General features: G+C 41.2%; 1 protein-coding gene across 1 annotated transcript in view; it reads left to right on the forward strand.

Annotated features, from left to right (window-relative positions):
• SLC30A7 (solute carrier family 30 member 7) overlaps positions 1 to 20,753 on the forward strand; it is a 47,231-nt gene extending 26,478 nt beyond the window's left edge. Inside the window, exons 6-11 of the mRNA XM_075833351.1 lie at positions 214 to 426; positions 4,923 to 4,970; positions 6,978 to 7,113; positions 15,383 to 15,473; positions 16,075 to 16,224; positions 18,486 to 20,753. Of these exons, the coding sequence (XP_075689466.1) occupies positions 214 to 426; positions 4,923 to 4,970; positions 6,978 to 7,113; positions 15,383 to 15,473; positions 16,075 to 16,224; positions 18,486 to 18,533 (686 nt within the window). The 3' untranslated portion in view covers positions 18,534 to 20,753. The remainder of the gene's footprint in view (positions 1 to 213; positions 427 to 4,922; positions 4,971 to 6,977; positions 7,114 to 15,382; positions 15,474 to 16,074; positions 16,225 to 18,485) is intronic.
• The last annotated feature ends 363 nt before the right edge of the window (positions 20,754 to 21,116 follow it).

Here is a 21,116-nt window from a genome sequence, read left to right on the forward strand (position 1 = left end):
AAATGGGAAACCCCATTATAAGAGCAATGGAAATTTGTAGCGTTTAGAGAAGCCGAACATTGGTAACTCGGCGAAAGGATGAAACTATAACCATTACCAGCAGCGCTGTGGTTTTATCTTCTAGTTAGGGGGAAAATAAAAACACGTCCCCACTCATTTCATTAAGCGTGTCATGCAGCAATTACAAGTGTTTAATTTGTGTCACTTTTTCAGGTCATGGGCACAGTCATTCTCTAATTAATGGTTCCTTGGGCCATGGGCACAGCCATAGTGGTGGTCACGGACACAGCCATGGAGGGGATCATGGTCACAGCCACGGAGGGGATCACGGTCAAAGCCACAGCCATGGAGGGGATCACGGTCACAGCCATGGAGGGGATCACAGTCATGGAGGAGATCACGGTCCTAAACATGGATATGGTTTTGGTATGGTACAGTCCTATTATGTTTTGTTAGGTCTTGATCATTTTCTCTCAGCCATGTAATTCCACTAGGTCAGCAAGCAATGGCCTGATCTAGATTGGCACCTGTGTGCATACGCTGTTTCTGGCCTGGCAGGAGGCATCTATATAAGGCGTTTTTACCTTCCCCAAGTTAAAGCGGTTTTCGTCACCATAGCAGGTGATGGCATCTTTTCCAGGACCCCCACAGATTCTTAGAATGAAAACACTGCCTTGCTTCATAGTGTTTGCCTGCACAGCGACGCTCCTGACCACCTGCTGTGTAAGCTGCTGTTACTGGGGCTGTGCTGCAATTCTCTGCACAACTTGGAGCACCGCTGTGCAGGCGAAAAGCTGAAATTCTCCTGATCGGCAGGGGTCCCAGAGGTCGAACCCACACTGATCAGGGTGTTATGGCATATCCTAGCGATATGCCATGATAATAAATGATGGGAATATACCCTTTTTAAATATTGGGTACACCGACTACTCCGCTTTTCATTCTCTGGCACGGGAGGAGAGCATTCCGAAGAACCGCCACTGATTGGTCGCTCACTGGGACTTCGTTATAGTAAGCGGACAGAGCAGTACTGGAGCGCAGATATAGAAACAGTCTCTGTATCCAAGAAATCAAGCTGAGAACCAGGGTACAATATAGTATTACATGCATCAATGTAAACCGGAATGTTCATTTTTTAATAATGTAATGGTATTGACACTTTAAATGGATTGGCCACTTTTTTGCTAATGGCAAAACTTATTTTGGCTGTTCAGTAGTTTCACAACAGCTGGAGTGCCGAAGGTTGCTGACCCCTAGTGTATAAAATAAAGAGAAGTTTGTTAAAGGGGTCGGGATACAAAATTTTTGTTCCACTAGTCTGTCAAAATTTATTAAAATTCCTAATATACATTCTGTCAAATCGGAATGCATTTGTTCCTATTCACCCTACCTCTGGCCGGCCGGAAGTTCTGCTTTTCATCATACTGTTTTCTTTCTTCGACATACGATCGTGCACGAGTGTTATGTAAATAGACCTATGTCGATACCTCACAGAGTATCGACACAGGTCTGTCATTGCAGCATGAGCAGAGAATGAACGATGTGGACATTGAGGAGGCTGTGGACCAATAGGAAGCCTCAAACCTGGGACTTCTGATGTATACCCGGGTTTGAGGCTTCCTATTGGTCCACAGCCTTCTCAATGCCAGCCCCGTTGATTCTTTGCTTACGCCTCAATGCCTGCCATTTTGTTCGTGTTAATGAAATTCCTCAGTGCTTGCTGCGCTGCCCACCCTAAAAATGTAAGTGTCACTGGAAAACCCCTTTAACTTTTCCCACTTTAAGCCTCGTTCACCGCATCTGCATTCATGGGTTCCGTTAGACCTTTCCGTCAGAGGAAATAATATCTTTCCATTTGCATTACCATTGACTTCAATGGCAATGCTTCCGTTGCAGTTGGCTTCCGTTTGTCTCTGTTCTGTAAGGTTTCCGTTTTTTTGCGGAAACCATAGCATAGTCTACCATTTGCAACGGAAGCATTACCATTGAAATCAATGGTAATGCAAACGGAACCTATGGTTTCCGTTTGTCTTTCCGTTCATGGGTTCCTCCAACGGAAAGGTTGAATGGAACCCGACGCAAATGTGAACAAGGCAGCCGTGCTCAACTCGTTCTAGTAAAGGTCTTCTTACCCAGGTTTGCAGTCAGGTGAAGGTCGGAGTTGAACACCAACAGTAAAGATGTTCTCTTGTTAAAGGGGTTTTTCAATAGATATTTTGGCTTTCTTTCTACACTGCCCCTTACTATCTATTAATGTACTTACTGCTAGGCCTCATGCACATGACCATAGTGGTTTTGTTTTCCACAAAACCACTGTTTTGTTGCGGTCCATTTGACCGCAAAAAAAAAACACGGTAGTGTGCATGAAGCCATAGAAATTAATGTGTCTGCAAAAATGCAGATAAATTGCGGATGCAAATGCAGTCGTGTGCATGAGACCTTTAGTAATTTGCTTCCATTCTCTGCGCTCCCCACTTGTCACGTGACTTATCAAGTCATGTTTTCTGCCTCCTCGGGGGTGTCACGAGGGGGGAGGGGCTGCCGACCGTTCAATTATTGTGATCATTTTCACAATGCCTGGAGACCATGCTACAGAGCGGCAAAGAATGTAAGTCTGGACGTTCTGGAATGTCCCTGCAGAGTTTTTTGCGAACCGCACAGACGTTTATAGACTATGGCCGATCCGCAAGTTTAGATCCCAGACCAGATAAAAAAAGAAAAGGTATATACTCGAATGAGGAGTGAAGGGGCCAAGGATAAACAGGGACTTGTCAGTTTCAGGGTGTGATTTTGTAATACTGCTATATAGTCCCTGTACAGTGTCGCCGTATTATTAATTTACACACATGCCGATCCCTACACCTTTACATTCAGCACAAAATATGGTGGTATAGATGCAAAGCTTGAATGGAAATATAGGTAATATTTGTTAAACTTTTTTTCTTCTTTACTGTATTTATTTTTGTTCATTGGGTTTAATGATGGGTTTTCAATCTTTTTCTCAGTCCTAAAATATAGATAATCATGTCTATTATCTGTACTGATATTGACAGTATCTTGGGCTATATTCTAATCACTGGATGTTTTATTAATCACTTTATTGGTATTAACCCATTTACTGCCAAGTAAGGTACGTGATACGTAGTGTTAAATGCTTGCCGTGTTTAAACTAGATTAGAGCTTAGTACTTGGTGTTATATTAAAGGGGTTATCTGGACTTTTTTTTTTTTTTTTTTTTTTTAAATTGATGGCCTATCTTTAAAATAGGTCATCAATATGAGATCGCAGAGGGTCAGACTCCCAACACACCCACCAATCCGTTGACTGAAGGGCCTGCGGTGTTCGTCACCTTTTCCCAGTTCACAGCGCCGTACACATCTGAAGTGGCTGTGCCCGGGATTGTAGTTCCTGTGCCATTCAAGTGAACATAACTGAGCTGCAATCCCAGGCACAGTCGCTACCATGGTGTACGGCGCTGTACCTGGTAAGCACTGAAGACCATGGCGACGAACACTGGGGTACTGGGGTCGGGCTCCCATAATTTCAAATTGATGACCTATCCTAAGGATAGGCCATTAATAAAAAATAAAAAATGTATGGACAACCCCTTTTAAAGCTCAGAATCTTATCTTTCAAATAATACCTAGTTCAAAAGTTGCAATATTGGGGGGTTAAAAAAAAATTCCAGAAGCAAGATGACGTTTTACTTCCTTGTTCTGCGTCATTACGAGGGAGGGGGAAGCTGCAAGTTATAATGGGAAGAAAGATCATAGCCCATTAGTGTGGCTTCACATGTAGCAGAAATTTCTTCAAATTTAAAGTCATTCCTCTAAATGGGGTTATTTCCGCAGCAAGTGTATGGATTTCTCTGCAAGTTCCAATTATGTCAAGTGTGAAAATTGTTATGGTAGTGAAAGGGTTAAATCCTAATATTTTAACATGTCTATTAAGGTTTGTCTGGATTTTAAAGAGGCTCTGTCACCAGATTTTGCAACCCCTATCTGCTATTGCAGCAGATCGGCGCTGCAATGTAGATTACAGTAACGTTTTTTTTTTAAAAAACGAGCATTTTTGGCCAAGTTATGACCATTTTTGTATTTATGCAAATGAGGCTAGCAAAAGTCCAAGTGGGCGTGTTTAAAGTAAAAGTCGAAGTGGGCGTGTATTAGGTGCGTACATCGGGGCGTTTTTACTACTTTTACTAGCTGAGTGTTCTGACGAGAAGTATCATCCACTTCTCTTCACAACGCCCAGCTTCTGGCAGTGCACAGACACACAGCGTGTTCTCGAGAGATCACGCTGTGACGTCACTCACTTCCTGCCCCAGGTCCTGCATCGTGTCTGCCACATCGGCACCAGAGGCTACAGTTGATTCTGCAGCAGCATCAGCGTTTGCAGGTAAGTAGCTACATCGACTTACCTGCAAACGCCGATGCTGCTGCAGAATCAACTGTAGCCTCTGGTGCCGATGTGTCCTCGCTCGTCCGACACGATGCAGGACCTGTGAGTGACGTCACAGCGTGATCTCTCAAGAACACGCTGTGTGTCTGCACTGCCAGAAGCTGGGCGTTGTGAAGAGAAGTGGATGATACTTCTCGTCAGAACGCCCAGCTAGTAAAAGAAGTAAACACGCCCCGATGTACGCACCTAATACACGCCCACTTGGACTTTTACTTTAAACACGCCCACTTGGACTTTTGCAAGCCTCATTTGCATAAATACAAAAATGGTCATAACTTGGCCAAAAATGCTCGTTTTTAAAAAATAAAAACGTTACTGTAATCTACATTGCAGCGCCGATCTGTTGCAATAGCAGATAGGGGTTGCAAAATCTGGTGACAGAGCCTCTTTAAGCACTGATGATCTAAAGATCACGTAAGGATATTATATATATATTAAATTGCCCTCTATTTTACTTGTAGATGAACCACCTGAGGAGAATAGAGGATCTAGCAAACAGATTTTAGAAGGTAAGTGTTGGGATGCGTGCTTATGGAGGGCTACAATTTATTTTATTTAATAAGAGGGGAAATATTTGGTCCAGTGAAAAGTCATGATCCTATTTACTCTGTGAGCCATTCAGAAAATTCCCTGTCCTAGTACACAGGTATTACCTAGAGGAGTTGACGTTAAATGATGTATTCGCTGCTTTAGCTAGGATACGTTCACATTCAGCGGCGTGGACTGAAATTCGTGTTCTGCGTTGCAATGTGTGAAATCGGCAACAAAACCTAAAGAAAATCTGCAACCCCTGGGCCATGTTGCAGCATTCCCTATAATGGTAAGTTCACACGCAGCGTAATAAACACTTCGGATTTTCTGTAACGGATTTCATTGCGAAATAATCCACAGCAGAGTGGATGACATTTGAACAGATCTCTTCCACATGTGTAAAAAATTCACCTAAAAAAAAGCGTTCATAAATTTACCCGCAGTACGTTTTGTTTTGTTTTTTAAATCCGTTGCGTGGCAATTTTTATGCTTTGCAATTGCTGCTTTACAGTTTATGGTTTTCTCCATTGAATTCAATGGAAAGGTAAAAACCCGCAGCAAATGTTGCGATTTTTTTTTGTGGTGGAAAAGCTGCGATTTTGCCTCAAAAATTGCAATTCAGAGGAAAAACAAAGCTGTTTCTTTAGTTCTAACATTAATAAAAAGGCTTATACTTACCACCTGGGTGTTGTCAAAGTGACGCATTTTCATAACTACGTGGAAGTTGCATACTTTAAATCTTGTTCAAGCGGTGACTATACACAATTTCTGTTGCGTGACTGAATGAATGATGGGTATTGTGTAGAACTACAAGTGTCCAGCAGAGAGCAGCATAACACTAGTGTACAACAGTTATTTTGGATTCTGACTACAATTTTTCTAAAAATTCTTTTGACAATGGCAAGAGTTCAAAGTCCTGACATGTGATGGCTAGCTTTTTTTGCCGAAGTTTTCTAATAGATGGCTAAAAAAATGCAGTATTTAAAGGGATTGTCCAGTTTCAGCAAATTAATGTTTTTTTGCAAAATTAAGCCATAGGAGTTTTCCATACACCTTGAAAACCGTGAGGCATTAATACAGATCTCTGCTTGTTGTTCAGCAGGAAGCGTCATTGTTTATTTCCAGTGCATACAGTACTGTCCATGGTCATGTGATGGACATACAGGTGCATGGCTCGTTACATTGTGTATCAGAGCTGTGTCTTCTAACGATCCCAGCACCTGTGTCATACGAAACAAAGATTTCTGTATAGTCAATCCCAGATAGATTTCGAGGGTTGGTCGTTGAACCGCAATTTCCCAAATCTGTCATTTCAAAATCGCTAGTGTTCAATGTGGACATTCTCTGTATGGATAGGAAGTGGACAAAGCTTTCTGTGGACAGACAGGCCGCTCAATTTGATAGAGAAGTAAAATGGAACTAGATCTTAAAGTGTAACTAAACTTTCAAAACTTTTGACCTTCCATAGTGACATGTCAGAGCACGGAGACCTCCACCGATTGCTAAAATTAACATGCTGAAGCACTCTGATGAGCACTGTGCTGCCATACCTGTGGTATATGGGCCCATAGACCACTTGCTCGACTGTCCGAGAAAAGGCTGTCACAAACTAAGCATCACCGTGCTCAATTGAGCGCAAATGCCATTTTGTTTTAGCGATTTCTGCTCCGATCCCCACCAATCAAAACTTCTGACGTTTCACTATGTCATGTTAAAACCTTTTTGAACGTTTTAGTTACCCTTCTAATGAGGCATTTCAGACTTTGAAATGAATTCAGATGCACTCATGACTTGCTCATACTTTATTATCTCTTCTGCATTCAGTGAGATCTCCGGGACTGCAGATACTGGGACATATCTTGTCCATGGACTTCTCATGGGTTCCTGAATTTAGACATTGTAGACTTTTCTAAGAATTAAGTCAATAAACCTGATTTCCAATGTGAATGATGCCCACATTGAGTGTTTTTATTCTTTTCTTAAAGGGGTCTTCTTGCACATTGTTGCGGACACGCTAGGGAGTATTGGTGTGATTATCTCCACTATTCTGATGCAACGGTATGGATGGATGATTGCAGATCCAATTTGCTCTATGCTTATCGCTTTGCTTATCTTCGTCAGGTAAGTGCAGCGAAATTTTATCTCTTTTCGTTTTCTGATGGCCCAGTCAGCATATCATAGCATGCATGTAGCAGAGTGTATTTAGTTGTCTCCATGGAACGTTTGCTAATTTAGCACATAAAGTTATAATAAATAAAGCGCCAAACCAACAGTCCATGAAAGTATAAAGTTACAGAGTGATATTGTTTTAATCTGGCTTATGAAAATCCATGAAGACTGGATGTCCCTGCTCTGTCTTACTGGCTTTCTGAAATTGGCAACCGGATAAGGAGATCCGTATTTTACGAAACATTGAAGATAAATATGCCCATAAAATTTTTTTAAAAAGTCACATTTCTGAAACTGAAGGTCAAAAATTGAAAGGCATGTTAAAGTGTGTGTACACAAATGGCAGAAGTCTAGCAAGCAAAATGGGGGAGCTGGAGGCCTTGGTACTGGAGAAACATATTGATCTAGTTGTTGTTGCTGAATCATTGATGGACTCTTATGACTGAGCTGTTAATCTACAGTGTTTTACACTATTTCTAAAAGACAGGGCGAATAGGAAAGGCGGTGGTGTATGTCTGTATGTGAGAAGTGATATGAAGGTGAGTGTGAAAGAGGCAATAGCGGGTGAAGACTGCAACTCCACCCACAAGGTTTCAATCTCCTCACAAAGGGAGGTAGATGATGAAAAACCGGCTCATGGGGAAAAAGGGACATGCCCTGTCTTCGGACGTTTACGCTTCTGACCTCCCATTAACATCAATGGGAGGCAGAAGAAGCGTATTTCGCTAAGTTTTTTGCCTGCGGCACACGACGGCCGCGGGTGAAACTCTGTGTAGGCAGAGCAAAATCCAAATGGAAAAATTCCAAATGGACTTTTGAGGCAGATTTTCTGCCTGCAAAAAAAACTCCGTGTGAAACCAGCTTTAATTTTAGGAAGGCCAATTTCCCCAGGACGAAGGTTGCAATGCAGGATATAGACTGGGATGAACTAATGTCAAATAATGGTATAAATGGGAGATCTTAAAATACACTTTGGATAATGATAGTGCAAAACTTATTCCTATAGGTAACGAGTATAAACGACTAAAATTAAACCCCACATGGCTTACACCTTCTGTAAAAAGGGCAATATATGACAAAAAAAAGGGCATTTGAAAAATACAAATCTGAGGGTACAGCTGTAGCCTTTGTAAATTATAAGGAGTTTAATAAAATCTGCAAAAAAGTTATAAAATGAGCAAAAATACAAAATGAAAGGCAGGTGGCGAAAGATGGCAAAACAAATCTCAAGTATATAAATGCAAAAAAGCCAAGGTCTGAACATGTAGGACCCCTAGATAGTGGTAATGGGGAGTTGGTCACAGGGATCAAGAGAAGGCAGAGTTACTAAATGGGTTCATTAGCTCTGTATATACAACAGAAGAAAGAGCAGCTGATGTAGCCGGTGCCAGTGCTGTTAATACATCAATTAATATACTGAATTGGCTGAATGTAGATATGGTCCAAGCTAAGGTAAATAAATGTGCACAAGGCCCTGGGACCAGATGGGTCACACCCAAGTTTTCTTGAAGAGCTTTTTTTCAGTTATTTCTGTCCCCCTCTTCATAATATTCAGAGATTCTCTAGTGGCTGGTATAGTGCCAAGGGACCGGCGCAGGGCAAATGTGGTGCCTATTTTCAGAAAGGGCTCTAGGTCTTCCCCAGGTAATTACAGATCGGTAAGCTTAACATCCATCGTGCGAAAAATGTTTGAGGGGCTATTAATGGACTATATACAGGAGAATGTGACAGTAAATCCGTGCTGGCTGTCACTTTTAATACAATTTCTTTTTTTAAGGACCGAAGTTGTCAAACCGCTGTGGATTTAGTGTTTTTGGACTTTGCAAAGGCATTTGACACTGTCCCTCATAGACGTCTAATGAGTAAATTAAGGACTATAGGACCGTATCCAGGGAGTTGTGGTCAATGATTCCTTCTCTGAATGGTCCCCGGTTAGAAGTGGTGTACCCCAGGGTTCAGTGCTGGGACCACTATTATTCAACTTATTTATTAATGATATAGAGGATGGGGTTAATAGCACGATTTCTATTTTTGCAGATGACACCAAGCTATGTAATATAGTTCAGACTATGGAAGATGTTCATGAATTGCAGGCAGATTTAAACAAACTAAGTGTTTGGGCGTCCACTTGGCAGATGAAGTTTAATGTAGATAAATGTAAAGTTATGCATCTGGGTACCAACAACCTGCATGCATCATATGTCCTAGGGGGAGCTACACTGGGGGAGTCACTTGTTGAGAAGGATCTGGGTGTACTTGTAAATCATAAACTAAATAACAGCATTCAATGTCAATCAGCTGCTTCAAAGGCCAGCAAAATATTGTCGTGTATTAAAAGAGGTATGGACTCGCGGGACAGGGATATAATATTACCAATTTACAAAGTATTAGTGAGGCTTCATCTAGAATATGCAGTTCGGTTCTGGGCTCCAGTTCATAGAAAGGAGGCCCTGGAGTTAGAAAAAATACAAAGAAGAGCAACGAAGCTAATAGGGGGCATGGAGAATCTAAGTTATGAGGAAAGATTAAAATAATTAAACCTATCTAGTTGTCTTTTTTTCAAGATTGTGCTGGGTTCACACAGTTTTTTGACGCAGAAAACGCGCCGAAAATGCCTCCTATTGATTTCAATGGGAGGCGGAGGTGTTTTTTTCCCCACGAGCCGGTTTTTTCGCATGGATGGACTCTTATGACTGGGCTGTAAATCTACAGGGTTTTACACTATTTCTAAAAGACAGGGCGAATAGAAAAGGCGGTGGTGTATGTCTGTATGTGAGAAGTGATATGAAGGTGAGTGTGAAAGAGGCAATAGAGGGTGAAGACTGTGGAGATTGAAACCTTGTGGGTGGAATTGCAAAGGTTGGTAGATGATGAAAAAGGAACATGCCCTATCTTTGGGCGTTTACGCCTCTGACCTTCCATTGACATCAATGGGAGGCAGTGAAATCTTATTTCGCGTTATATGCCTGTGGCGCTCAATGGCGTGGGCGAAAAAACGCCACGAAAATCGGCGCGCAGGCAGAGTGAAAATCTGCCTCAAAATTCCAAACGGAATTTTGAGGCAGATTTTCCTCCTGCAAAAAACTCTGTGTGAACCCAGACTAAGGGAGGACATGATTAACGTATATAAATATATGAATGGCCCTTACAAGAAACATAGTGAAAACCTGTTCCATGTAAAATCCCCTCAAAGGACAAGGGGGCACCCCCTCCGCCTGGAGAAAAAAAGGTTCATTCTCCAGAGGTGACAATTCTTTCTTTTTTTTTACTGTGAATCCGTGGAATAGCCTACTACAGGAGCAGGTCACGGCAGGGACAGTAGATGGCTTTAAAAACGGCTTAGATAATTTTCTAGAACAAAAGAAATATCCGCTTCTATTTCAATGTGTAGAATTCTTGTTTGAATGTTGATCCAGTCAGATTACGGTGGTTTTCCACGACTGGGTGTCGGACCCGGAGCAGCTAATCGGTGCGGGGTCTACGTGTTGGGCCCACACCGATGATATACTGATGACCTATCCTGTGGATAGGTCATCCGTTGTCCGGTTGTGGGAAAACCCTGTCAAACCTACCTCGGGATCAATAGTGGTAAAACAAAGTTCTATAATTTCTCCCATCCCTTGTTTGAACTTGATGGACATATGTCTTTTTTCGACCATTAACTATGTAATCTCAACTAGTAGACTTTAAAAACAAAATTCAATAATCCAGTATATTTGCTTTTGATCGACACATATATCCGGTCCCATTCATTCAAATACAATACAATTCCTTTAGTTCATCATGAGTATCTTTTATAACAGCAATGTGTGACTTCTTTCTTATCCATGACTCCGTGCTTCATGACTTCCTGGTGTGTATCTCTTCCCCCCCCCCCCCCCCCCCCCTCTCTGGGTCCTGGCGGTCATAACTTCTATTTTTTGTTCGACGTCGTTGTATGAGGCTCTGTTTTCTATATATAAAAACAAAAATGTAAGATGTTCTGCTGTAGTTCTTACTACTTTTTTTGCAGCATACACCAATCTTCATAAATGATGCCTTACAATTATTGTGCAGTTTGTGATGATACCAAATATGTCTGTATTGTTTTATGGTTTGGAAATGACAATGTTAATATATTGTAAAAAATAAAATGCACATTTGTTTTCATTCATTATTACGGTTTCAGCAAAATTGTAGGTTTTTTTTTTGTTTTTTTTTTTTTTTACTAGAATGTACTGCTAGTACATTAACGAGCGTACGAATAGTACACAGGTATTCCCGAACAACGGTCTAAGTATGCCCTAACAATATGAAATATGTCACAGCCCTGAGGTCCTTCAGTGGACCCTGGGCTGTCTGCCCATACAAGGTATTGGCCTCGTTCACGTCACATTGACCCGTCCCCTCACTTTGTTTTTTCTTTTTTGTTTGTCTTGCGATCAATGTTAATCTCTGCATATAAGGGGTTAATGGTGATCAGTGGTTCCTTTTGATCTCTGCCATTAGAGCAGGGCTGTGGTTGTGTATTACAGCTGTTGCCCTGCACTTGATCGCAAGGGCACACATGTGATGCCCGTGTGATCAGCAGTATGAGTATGCTTGTCCTGATGTGGCAATGTCCTGCCACTCATACTCGTCATTCGTTGTCAATGTGTTAAGAAACAAATTGTTGCCTGTCTGTATCTAGTCAAATTTATGTGCCTATCAGTTCCTCAGTACTTGTGTGCTAGATCTTTAACAATCCCCAGGTCTGGTGCATGAATGAGACCTCTTACAATTAGGGATGTCACAATGCCAGAATTTGGATTTCGATACCGATACTTAGTTTAGTATTGCGATTTCGATACCAATTAGATACTTTGCCAACAGTAATAATAAAATAAAATAAAAAGTTCTTCCGTTTTCTGATGTGAGGCGCGAGGTATGATGATGAATTTAACCTCCATTCGTGCCCCACAATAAGTGATAGAAAGCAGTTTTTATTTTTTTTACAGCGTACACATCATAAATGATGCAAAAAATTGTTGTACAGGTTATTACGGCCACGCCAATACGGAATGTGTATATTGTATGTATTGATCTATTTTAATGTTTATTGTAAAAAAGGCGTATGTGTATTTTTTTATTTAACATTACTTTGTTTTTACTTTATTTTTAAACTTTAATGTACTGGCATATATCTATATACTGATAGCAGACAGGCAGTTGTTAGGACATACCTAAGTATGCCCTAACAGGAAATATGGTAGGACAGCCCAGGGGTCCTTCAATGGACCCTGGGCTGTCTGCCCATATATGGTATGTCCCTCAATCGCGTCACAGAAATTCCCTGTGACGCGATCCAAGGGGCATCCCCCCTTCTCATTTTCCCCTGAATGCTGCAGTCTGCTGTGATCGCAGCATTCACAGGAATAACGGCGGAGATGAGAGGTTTCTCTGATCTCCGCCAGCGGGGCTGCGGCTGTGTACAGTCATTGCCCTACTCCTGACAGGAAGTGCGCGCGCGGTCAGCATGAGGTGATGCGGCCGGTGCTGCACTAATGAGCGGCGGTTCAGGCGCTGAAGACAGAACATGGAGGTGTTTTGTAGTGCGCCCGTCATGTTCTGTTTTCAGCGTCGCTGCTCATTAGTGCAGCGCCGGCAGCATTACCTCATCCTGACGGCGCGCACTTGTCGGGACTCAGGAGCGTGGCAATGACTGCATTACACAGCCGCAGCCCCGCTCTCATACATTCATGTGTTACAATACTGAGCTGTGCAGCAGCACAGCTCAGTATAGAAATACATGAAATAACGGTATCGAACCATTTGGGGATGCAAAGTATCGAAACCGTATCGAAGTTTCGATGCATCGTGCATCCCTACTTATAACAAGTAGAGGACACATGCGAGTGTTTAAGAGGTGGTCCCTGAGCAATATCTTACTTTTCTTTCTTTAAAGTGCAGCTACATCCCCATGTAGAGTTTCTCCTGTCCTGTCTAGCTTACCTGTACATGCAGGACTGGTTTACACATAGGCTACTGGACATATTTACCTCTAAGGCAGAGGGGCAAGGGACTCCATGTTAATGGAAGCTTCTCTCTGCAGGCAAACTTTGTTTTTTTTTTGTTTTGTTTTTTTCCGCTCTCCTCCCTGCCTTCCAAAAGCCATAACTTTGTTTTTTCCGTAGACATAGCCGTATGAGGGCTTGTTTTTTGAGGGACGATTTGTCGTTTTTCATTGTATCATATAATGTATTGGGCAACTGGGGAAAAAAGATTAAAAAAATCTTTGTAGCGTGAAATAGACAAAAAACAGCAATTCTGCCATTTTATTTTATTTTTTCGGGGTTCGTTATGTAATAAAACATATTGACTTTATTCTATGGATTGTGGTGATGCCAACTTTGGTTTTTTTTTGGGGGGGGTTGTTTTGTTTGACCTCTTTTACAGAAAAAAAACTACTTTCATTCTATTTTTTGGGGGAGCTAAGGTGACAAAATAGCAATTTTGCCATTTTTTATTTACAGCGTTCACCATGCGGGTTAAATAACGTTATTTTGCAATAGCTGACATTTACAGATGCGACAATACCAGTTAGTGTTTATTTGTTGTTTTTTTTTTAACGTTGCTTTTAGGGAAAAAAAAAATAGGAAAACCTTTTTATCGATCATAGATGTGATCGCTGACTGCCCAATCCGGCTGTCACTGAACCCGGCAGTGCTGCTGACCTGACGGATTCAGGTCTCGGTGCGAGATAAAGCTCATGATGTTTATGCAGGATACAAAGCAGCTGTATCTTAAAAAGTGAAACCAATTTTTAGTATTAAGTAATTAGAGAGTTGCACCACACATATACACATACCTTTGAAAAAAAATATGTATGTGTGTGTATATATGTATGAAGGCTTGACAAAGATCCCATTAAGCTGGATCGAAACGTTGCCTGCCTGTGGGGTGATTAAAACACATCACCGTTTTCATTCACTACTTTGGAGTGCGGTCTCTCTGTTTAGATAGATTTTATATCTATCTAATGTTTTATTTTTTATTTTCAAAGATGTATATTGCATTTAATGAAGGGTGAATAGCAGTCAGGAATCCAATTATCAAGATTTGTTTTTTATTTAAATATAAAATGTATTTTATTTTTTTTATGTCCTGGTTTGTGGACCGCAGGTAGATTTTAAAAACATTTCCCCATTAGAGCTGTGGAGAGAGAGGTCAGGTGCAGATGGGCACGAGAGAAACTGTATATCAAATGAGGAACTAGAATAGGAGGTCTGGACCTCGCCCACCGTGCAGGATGGCACTGCCGTCACATCGAAGTACTGCATTTAACTAGCAGTAAAATAATAAATATTTAACAGTAGAATTATGATATGAAGTATTTATTTTATGGATTTTATGCTGCTACTGTCAATTGATGATTTTCTGGAGTCTCCACAAGATACCACTTTGAATGCGTGCGTGTGAGGATTTAATGCGACTGTAGTTCCTGTTGTGGTTTTATTTTAGACAACGCCCAAACGTAACCCGAGAGCTTGTGTAAATGTGAATATAATGTTCTCTGATCTAGTGAGGATCATCAAACCTTAATCATATGTAAATGATCATTAGCATTATTATTGTGGCGTACCTGTCACCAGTATGAAGACCGCAGTATTGGGGAGGGCATATCACCCGAACTGCACCCACACTGGTCCAAGATGTAGCCACAATCTGTGATGGTGATGAGATATGACTAGGGCTATCGCATCTCTTATTTGCTTTACAGTTGAATACATTTGTTTGTCTTTTACTTGAAAATGAAAAAAAAAAACAAAAAAACTTCCGATAAAAATGATTTTAACAGGATGCCAGTACAGTAGGATGATGTTGCCATTGTCTTCTGTTGCCAAAAAAAAAAAAAAAACTTTTCTTGCAATGTATGTTGTTGAGGTTTTTGTGGCAGTATGCAGTTAAATAAAACGTAAGTCAAAAATGTGGTGTGAACCTAGCCTTAGTTTTGCTCTTTCCATCTCTCAAGCAGGGGCTTTAGGAAAACTGCAATGGGAAGTAACTTAGTTCATAATCTCGAGCTTCATAGGGAAGGATTATTCTGAAATACTACATGGTTTCTAGGAGAAATCACATTCCTTGGGGCATCAGTACTAACCAGCCGTGACTTGTCTACCTCTTGTATTTGGTTTTTTTTCGTTGCTATTTAAGCACTTTCCTAAAATTGTATTCCGCTAATGATGTGCCATTTTCTTTCCAGTGTTATTCCCTTACTTAAGCAGTCAATTGGTATCCTGATGCAGAGAACTCCCCCAGCCTTGGATAATTCGCTTCCTGAATGTTACCAGCGGGTATGTATATAAGGGACTAAGGCAGCGCACCACCTACTTCTAATCTTTGTTTCTTAGTCTATTTCCAGTTAAGAGAACTTGTGACGTGTCCGACATCTCAACATTTTTTACTGGTTGAGTTTTGTGTACGGTGACCCTGACGAATGCTACACAGGGTTGCGGCACTCTGCAGAGCATTGCGCACCTTTACCAATTGGAGGTTAAGACGTGCAATTAACTTGTATTATAGTCTACGGCCCCTCTACATTTCTCTTGACTACGGCCCATATCTGCAGAGCACCGCTATCCATTCGTTGTGGGGGTTACAGTGCTTGGACCCCAAGTCAGATTTCATATCTGGAGGTATGCTTTAACCTAGATTATAAGAAGGTAGCACAGTGCATGGGATCTAACCAATTCACGGGGCATTAGTGGAGTTAGAATGTATAAAATCCTGGTAAATGGGTTATAGGGCTTGGCGAGAGTCGTGCTTGCGTTAAATGGCTAAATGATCAATTTATCATCATGGATCGGCATGTATCGGTCACTACCTTTTTAGATAAGCCTGTGTTATGACAAAAATAAAAGTAAAACTAAATATATATATTTTTTTGTTTTACAGGTGCAGCAGTTACAGGGTGTTTATCATCTACATGACCCACACTTCTGGACTCTCTGTACTGATGTTTATGTTGGGACCCTGAAACTGGTGGTAGGCCCTGAGGCAGATGCTCGCTGGATTCTCAGTCAAACTCATAACATTTTCACACAGGTACGGCATATTTGACACAGCTTTTTTGTTAGTGTCTGGCTAATTGCATTCAATTTAGTCAGTACCCCCCACTAATTGAAAGGTTACTGTCCTGGACAGAGGTAGCAGCTAACCGTATGAATACAGTGGATTAATATACATGAGTATTCTGTATTGCTCATGGTTGTCATGAGATAACAACCCCCTGTCCATAAGCTATTCATTTGAAATCCCGACATTTAGTGCTACGTTTCCCTGGCCAGATACAACAGCCGGACTCTGCTTCGAATTTAAACGGGTTTGTGAAAATCTCTTTAATAGATAAAAATGTTTCCATTGGGCACACAAGCACAAAATACAAGCATTGTGCTGCCATTGTACGGCTTCTCCAGGTACACAAAAAAAGTTTTCATGAACTCAAAATGTACTCGCCTTTTAGGACTTCTCACTGTCTCCCCACCATGGCAGTTCAGGCCCCCCGCCGCATAGATTTACAGGCCTGTGCAGCTGCGTGGGGTTTAGAAGTAGAATACTTGAGTGGGCCAACCCATCATGGCCGCCTTTGGTAATGTCTGTATGGATGACACGTCACAGTAGTGAAATTAAGATTTAGTTGACCATGCCACTTTAAAGAGCTATAGCGGTAGGAGCTCATTGGCCACTAAATACATGTGGGGTTTTCACACCATTACTTCCCTCAGTAAATGATAAAAGTTGGCAGTGCAATCGTAGGCAATTCCCACCTATCCCTGTGCTGAGGGTGAAGCATCCTTCAAGCAAGTTTTCCCTTGTACTTTAACTATACATTTAGGCTGCATTCAGACTAGTGTCTGATTTTTCGTGCGTTTTTCCTACATTTCTTGTGCGTTGCGTCTTGGCATCAGTGTGCTTTGCGTGTGACATACGTTTCTCACATCCTTTTATTATTTTTTTTTACATGTATTTATTTCTCTGCTTTTCAATGTGTTTGATGCAAGAAACACGGACAGCACACGGATATCGTCCGCGTGCTGTCAGTGGTTTTTATGCACCCATAGACTTCAGTGGGCGACTAGGTGTGTGAAAATGCACCATTATAGGACATGCAGTGAGTTTCACGCAACGGACACACACTGCATGAAAAACAACGCATGTGTGAATAGCCCCATTGAAATGCATGGGTCCGTGTGCTGGAAGTGATGGCAACGCACAGCGCACGGATGGGAAACACGCTCGTCTGAATGAGCCCTTGAAGTGCCCACGAGCTGCACAATGATTTTGCCTACTCAGTTTCCCTGACTTGAAAGTCATTTTGAGCCCAGTGCCCTGATGTCCGCAGCTGGACAACCCCTACTTTACAGATGCACCTAATGTTCTTCCAAAGCAGTGTATAAAGCTGCGGTATTTGTATTAAAAAAAATTCTCTTGGCCAAAGTGTAATATTCAAAAGTAAAGTGTTGCAACCAAACTTACTTAGAATTGATATCAGTACCATATGGATGAAAAAGCTAAGTAAATGTAGACCCTGGAGAAAGACCAACATAATGTGTGAGGATATGTTGTATCCTATTTTAATCTGAAAGATGCATCGATCTGTTTATAAAGGGGGTATTTCTGTTTTTAATTTTGTATTTATTTGTAGAAAGTTTTTTTTTTTTTTTTAATATACATGTATTTCTGCTCCAATACCAGTGCAGTATCCTCTGTCTGCACAAACTATGGTATAGCCCACGGATGCAGTGCGTTTTTGGCCTAACTAAATAGGACTAAACATGGCGTTCATCATGTGACCACCCCCCCCCCCTCCATTCCAAACCCGCATGTGAAGTGAACCCTGGCATTCAGTTTACACTAACCGGGTGTCTAACATTTCAACTATTTATTGAGCAGCAGAAAATGCTAAGTATTTCTAACTACAGTCCCTGTGCAATGTCCAGCATTGTTCTTTTTGTCTAGTGTGTTTGTGACATTACAGGCAGGCAGCTGTGTTCTAGAAGTAAATACACACACGACTTTGAATATGATAAAACGCGGTCTGTTAGCACTGACTGATCCATGGTCTGTACTATGCAGAGATGCGCAAACTGCACTAGTATAAAAAGCATAAGAGCAGGATTTTAAATGCATGTACTCTATAAAATGGTATGGTTTTCGCTAAATTAATTAAAAACTGAATACCCCTTTAAGCTAATATTGTGGGTTCTCTAACTCCAGACCTCCTGTGATCTGTCAGAAAATCTGTATTTACCCATTGAGAGAGAAACCATCTCATTTTTCTTTTTTTCTCTCCACTCTTTCCTTAGGCTGGTGTCAGACAGCTGTATGTACAGATAGACACTGCGGCCATGTAAACCTACATCTTACCACCTCTCTCGGACCAAAGCACCAACATTAACACTAGGACCTGAGCTCAGGCTCTAAATAAGCCACTGCAGGGATGCACCCATTGGGACCACGTATCTCCACATGATCGTTCTTGGAGAGGTGTCTCCCACTTGTGCCAGATTTCCTTCAAATACAAGTCTACCTTTTATACAGAATGTCAGATGTTGCCTCCTTTTAGCATCTTGTCGGGTTTATATCGCGTTCTAATGCCATACTAAATACAATCATTCTCCCAGTCGTACCATCTAGTGTAAGCACCTTAGGCATGTTGACTCTGGATTTACTTTTACTGTGAAATTGGATTCATCACGGCAAGGGCTCCCTCCACATCTGGACACAGAGGGCAGCACAAACACCTATTTAAAATAGAACGTCCAGGTATGACCAGATTTAATCTGGCCGTCCTTCATATTAACACAGAGGAGGTTGCGGTCTATTGTTTGGCCTGGAATGCTTTGTAATGAATCGCAGCCCTCTGTTATGGAATCTCTTCACTTGTATTCTGCAAAGAGATGAGAACTTTTTTGTAAAAAATTTTTTTTTAAATTTAGGCTACGTGTAGATATCTGTGACCAGTGTTAAAAATAGTTGAACTAGCAACACGGCCAGTGAGGAAAGTGAACATGGAGTATGTAGTTATCGCCGCACCTCTAATGGAAACTGGATCGAAAACTTACCCAAGTGCCTTCTCCAACAATAAAGTTGGGAAACTTGAAGTTCCCACAGCACAAGGGGGATGGGATGAGAACACTCCACCTGCGTGTTTAACGAAATCTTGCTTGTGACTTACTAGTCTACATGACTAGCTTGGAATGTGGTTCTAAAAAATACATGATGCAAAATGACTACATTTGCTCCCTCCCGGGCTGCTATCATTCAGTAAGTGATGTCCAGCTGTTTATCTTGCACAGACTCTTCTACATGCCTTTTTTATACGACTTGTTTTAAATCATCTGGCAATGACGTTCAGAACATGAGATTGCTGCGTTCTTATGTGTCCAGCGTTCTCCGCGGAGGAATGAAGTTCAACACAAGGGCTAGAGAATATGTCCTGGAACATGAAAACATGGGTGCAAATGCTTTCTTCTTTTATCCTCCACCATGGTTATTCTTTTTAACCATTTTGTTTTTGTTTTTGTTTTTTTGTTTTTTTAGAGATTTATGCCTTTACTCATTAAGCAAAATCAAATGCATTTACTTGTCAATCTTTTGTTTACACAGTGTTGAAGCAGCCATTCTGTGAGTTTACGGTGAACTATTGATGTCACCAGTTTCTAGTGAATTGACTTCATAATCCTTAATCTTGCTTCAGCTCGCTGTATAAAGGCACCGGGTCCCCTTGTTGAATAATTGTGTTATTGAACAGTGCCATATATCCCCATTTTAGGACTTGCCACTAGTAGTGTGATGATCCATCAATGCTAAGGGCTTGTTTTACACCAATGTCTTTTTGCGTCCCCATAATTTTTATTTATTTTCCCTAAAAAGAGAGAGTAAAACCATTCCTACTTGATTCCAGCCCCATTTTTTCTTTTTTAATACGAATTCCGAAAGGAATATGGAGATGAAAAACACCTTGAAATTTCTCCCTCGTTTCTTACCCACTTCTTCATACCCCCCCCCTCCCTCTCCCAGTGGTCATGTTTTGAGGATATCCCATAGAGTTAATACCTGGGACAATGCCTGACGCATACCTGTGCAATGCTTCTGAAATCCTGACTTTTTGGGGGTACTAAAGGACTGGAGTTGAGAAACACTACCCTAAAACATTGAATATTAATGCTGCAGAGAAGGCAAAGTCAGCATTGATCGTTTGTGACCTCTAAAGCGGGACATTACCATGAACATGTAGAAAGATGGATGTTAAGAGATAAGAAATTGGGAGTGGGGCAGGCACCTGTTGACGCTTATCTTGGTGGGACAATAGTAATCAGCCTGTAATATCCAACATGGCAGCCTAATGTCCCTCTAAGAATTGTTGTCTGGTAGCTACCCATACACATTACGTCATCGCCAGATCCTGCTGAAAGTGTTTTGGTTTTTAACTTATGTGAAAGATTTTGTATGAATCCGTTTGTTCACACAGCAGGTCAATACAGAGCCCTATACAAAACAATCAAATGTATGGAACAGGATAGACTGTCTTTTGAGTTCATAATGAAATAAAGAGCTGGAACTATGTTTTACATCTGATTATGTAAGGTTTTATTTATTTTCTACATTTGATTTTCTTTATTTTTTTTTTTATTACCCCTGCTTTACAAATGACTCGCACTTCAGTGAAGCCGTATCCCCTTCCTGCTATTCTTGCATATTAGGCAGAGTGAATTAATGGTTTTTGATCTTTTCAAATAAAATAAATTTTACATGAAGGGCCATTTCTGGAGCTCTGGGACTCCACTGAATTATTTGTAATGTGAGTCGTTCTATCCAAAAAGAGATTTGGAACAATGGAGGAATTTGAAGAATGGCCAGCTTAAATTGTGGATTTTGATGGGACTGGCCAACTATCTAATGTGTGTGGAGGTGCTCTGACTCTGTCAGGGGAA

The sequence above is a fragment of the Rhinoderma darwinii genome, chromosome 7 (assembly GCF_050947455.1).
Source record: "Rhinoderma darwinii isolate aRhiDar2 chromosome 7, aRhiDar2.hap1, whole genome shotgun sequence".
NCBI classification, from domain to species: Eukaryota; Metazoa; Chordata; class Amphibia; order Anura; family Rhinodermatidae; genus Rhinoderma; species Rhinoderma darwinii.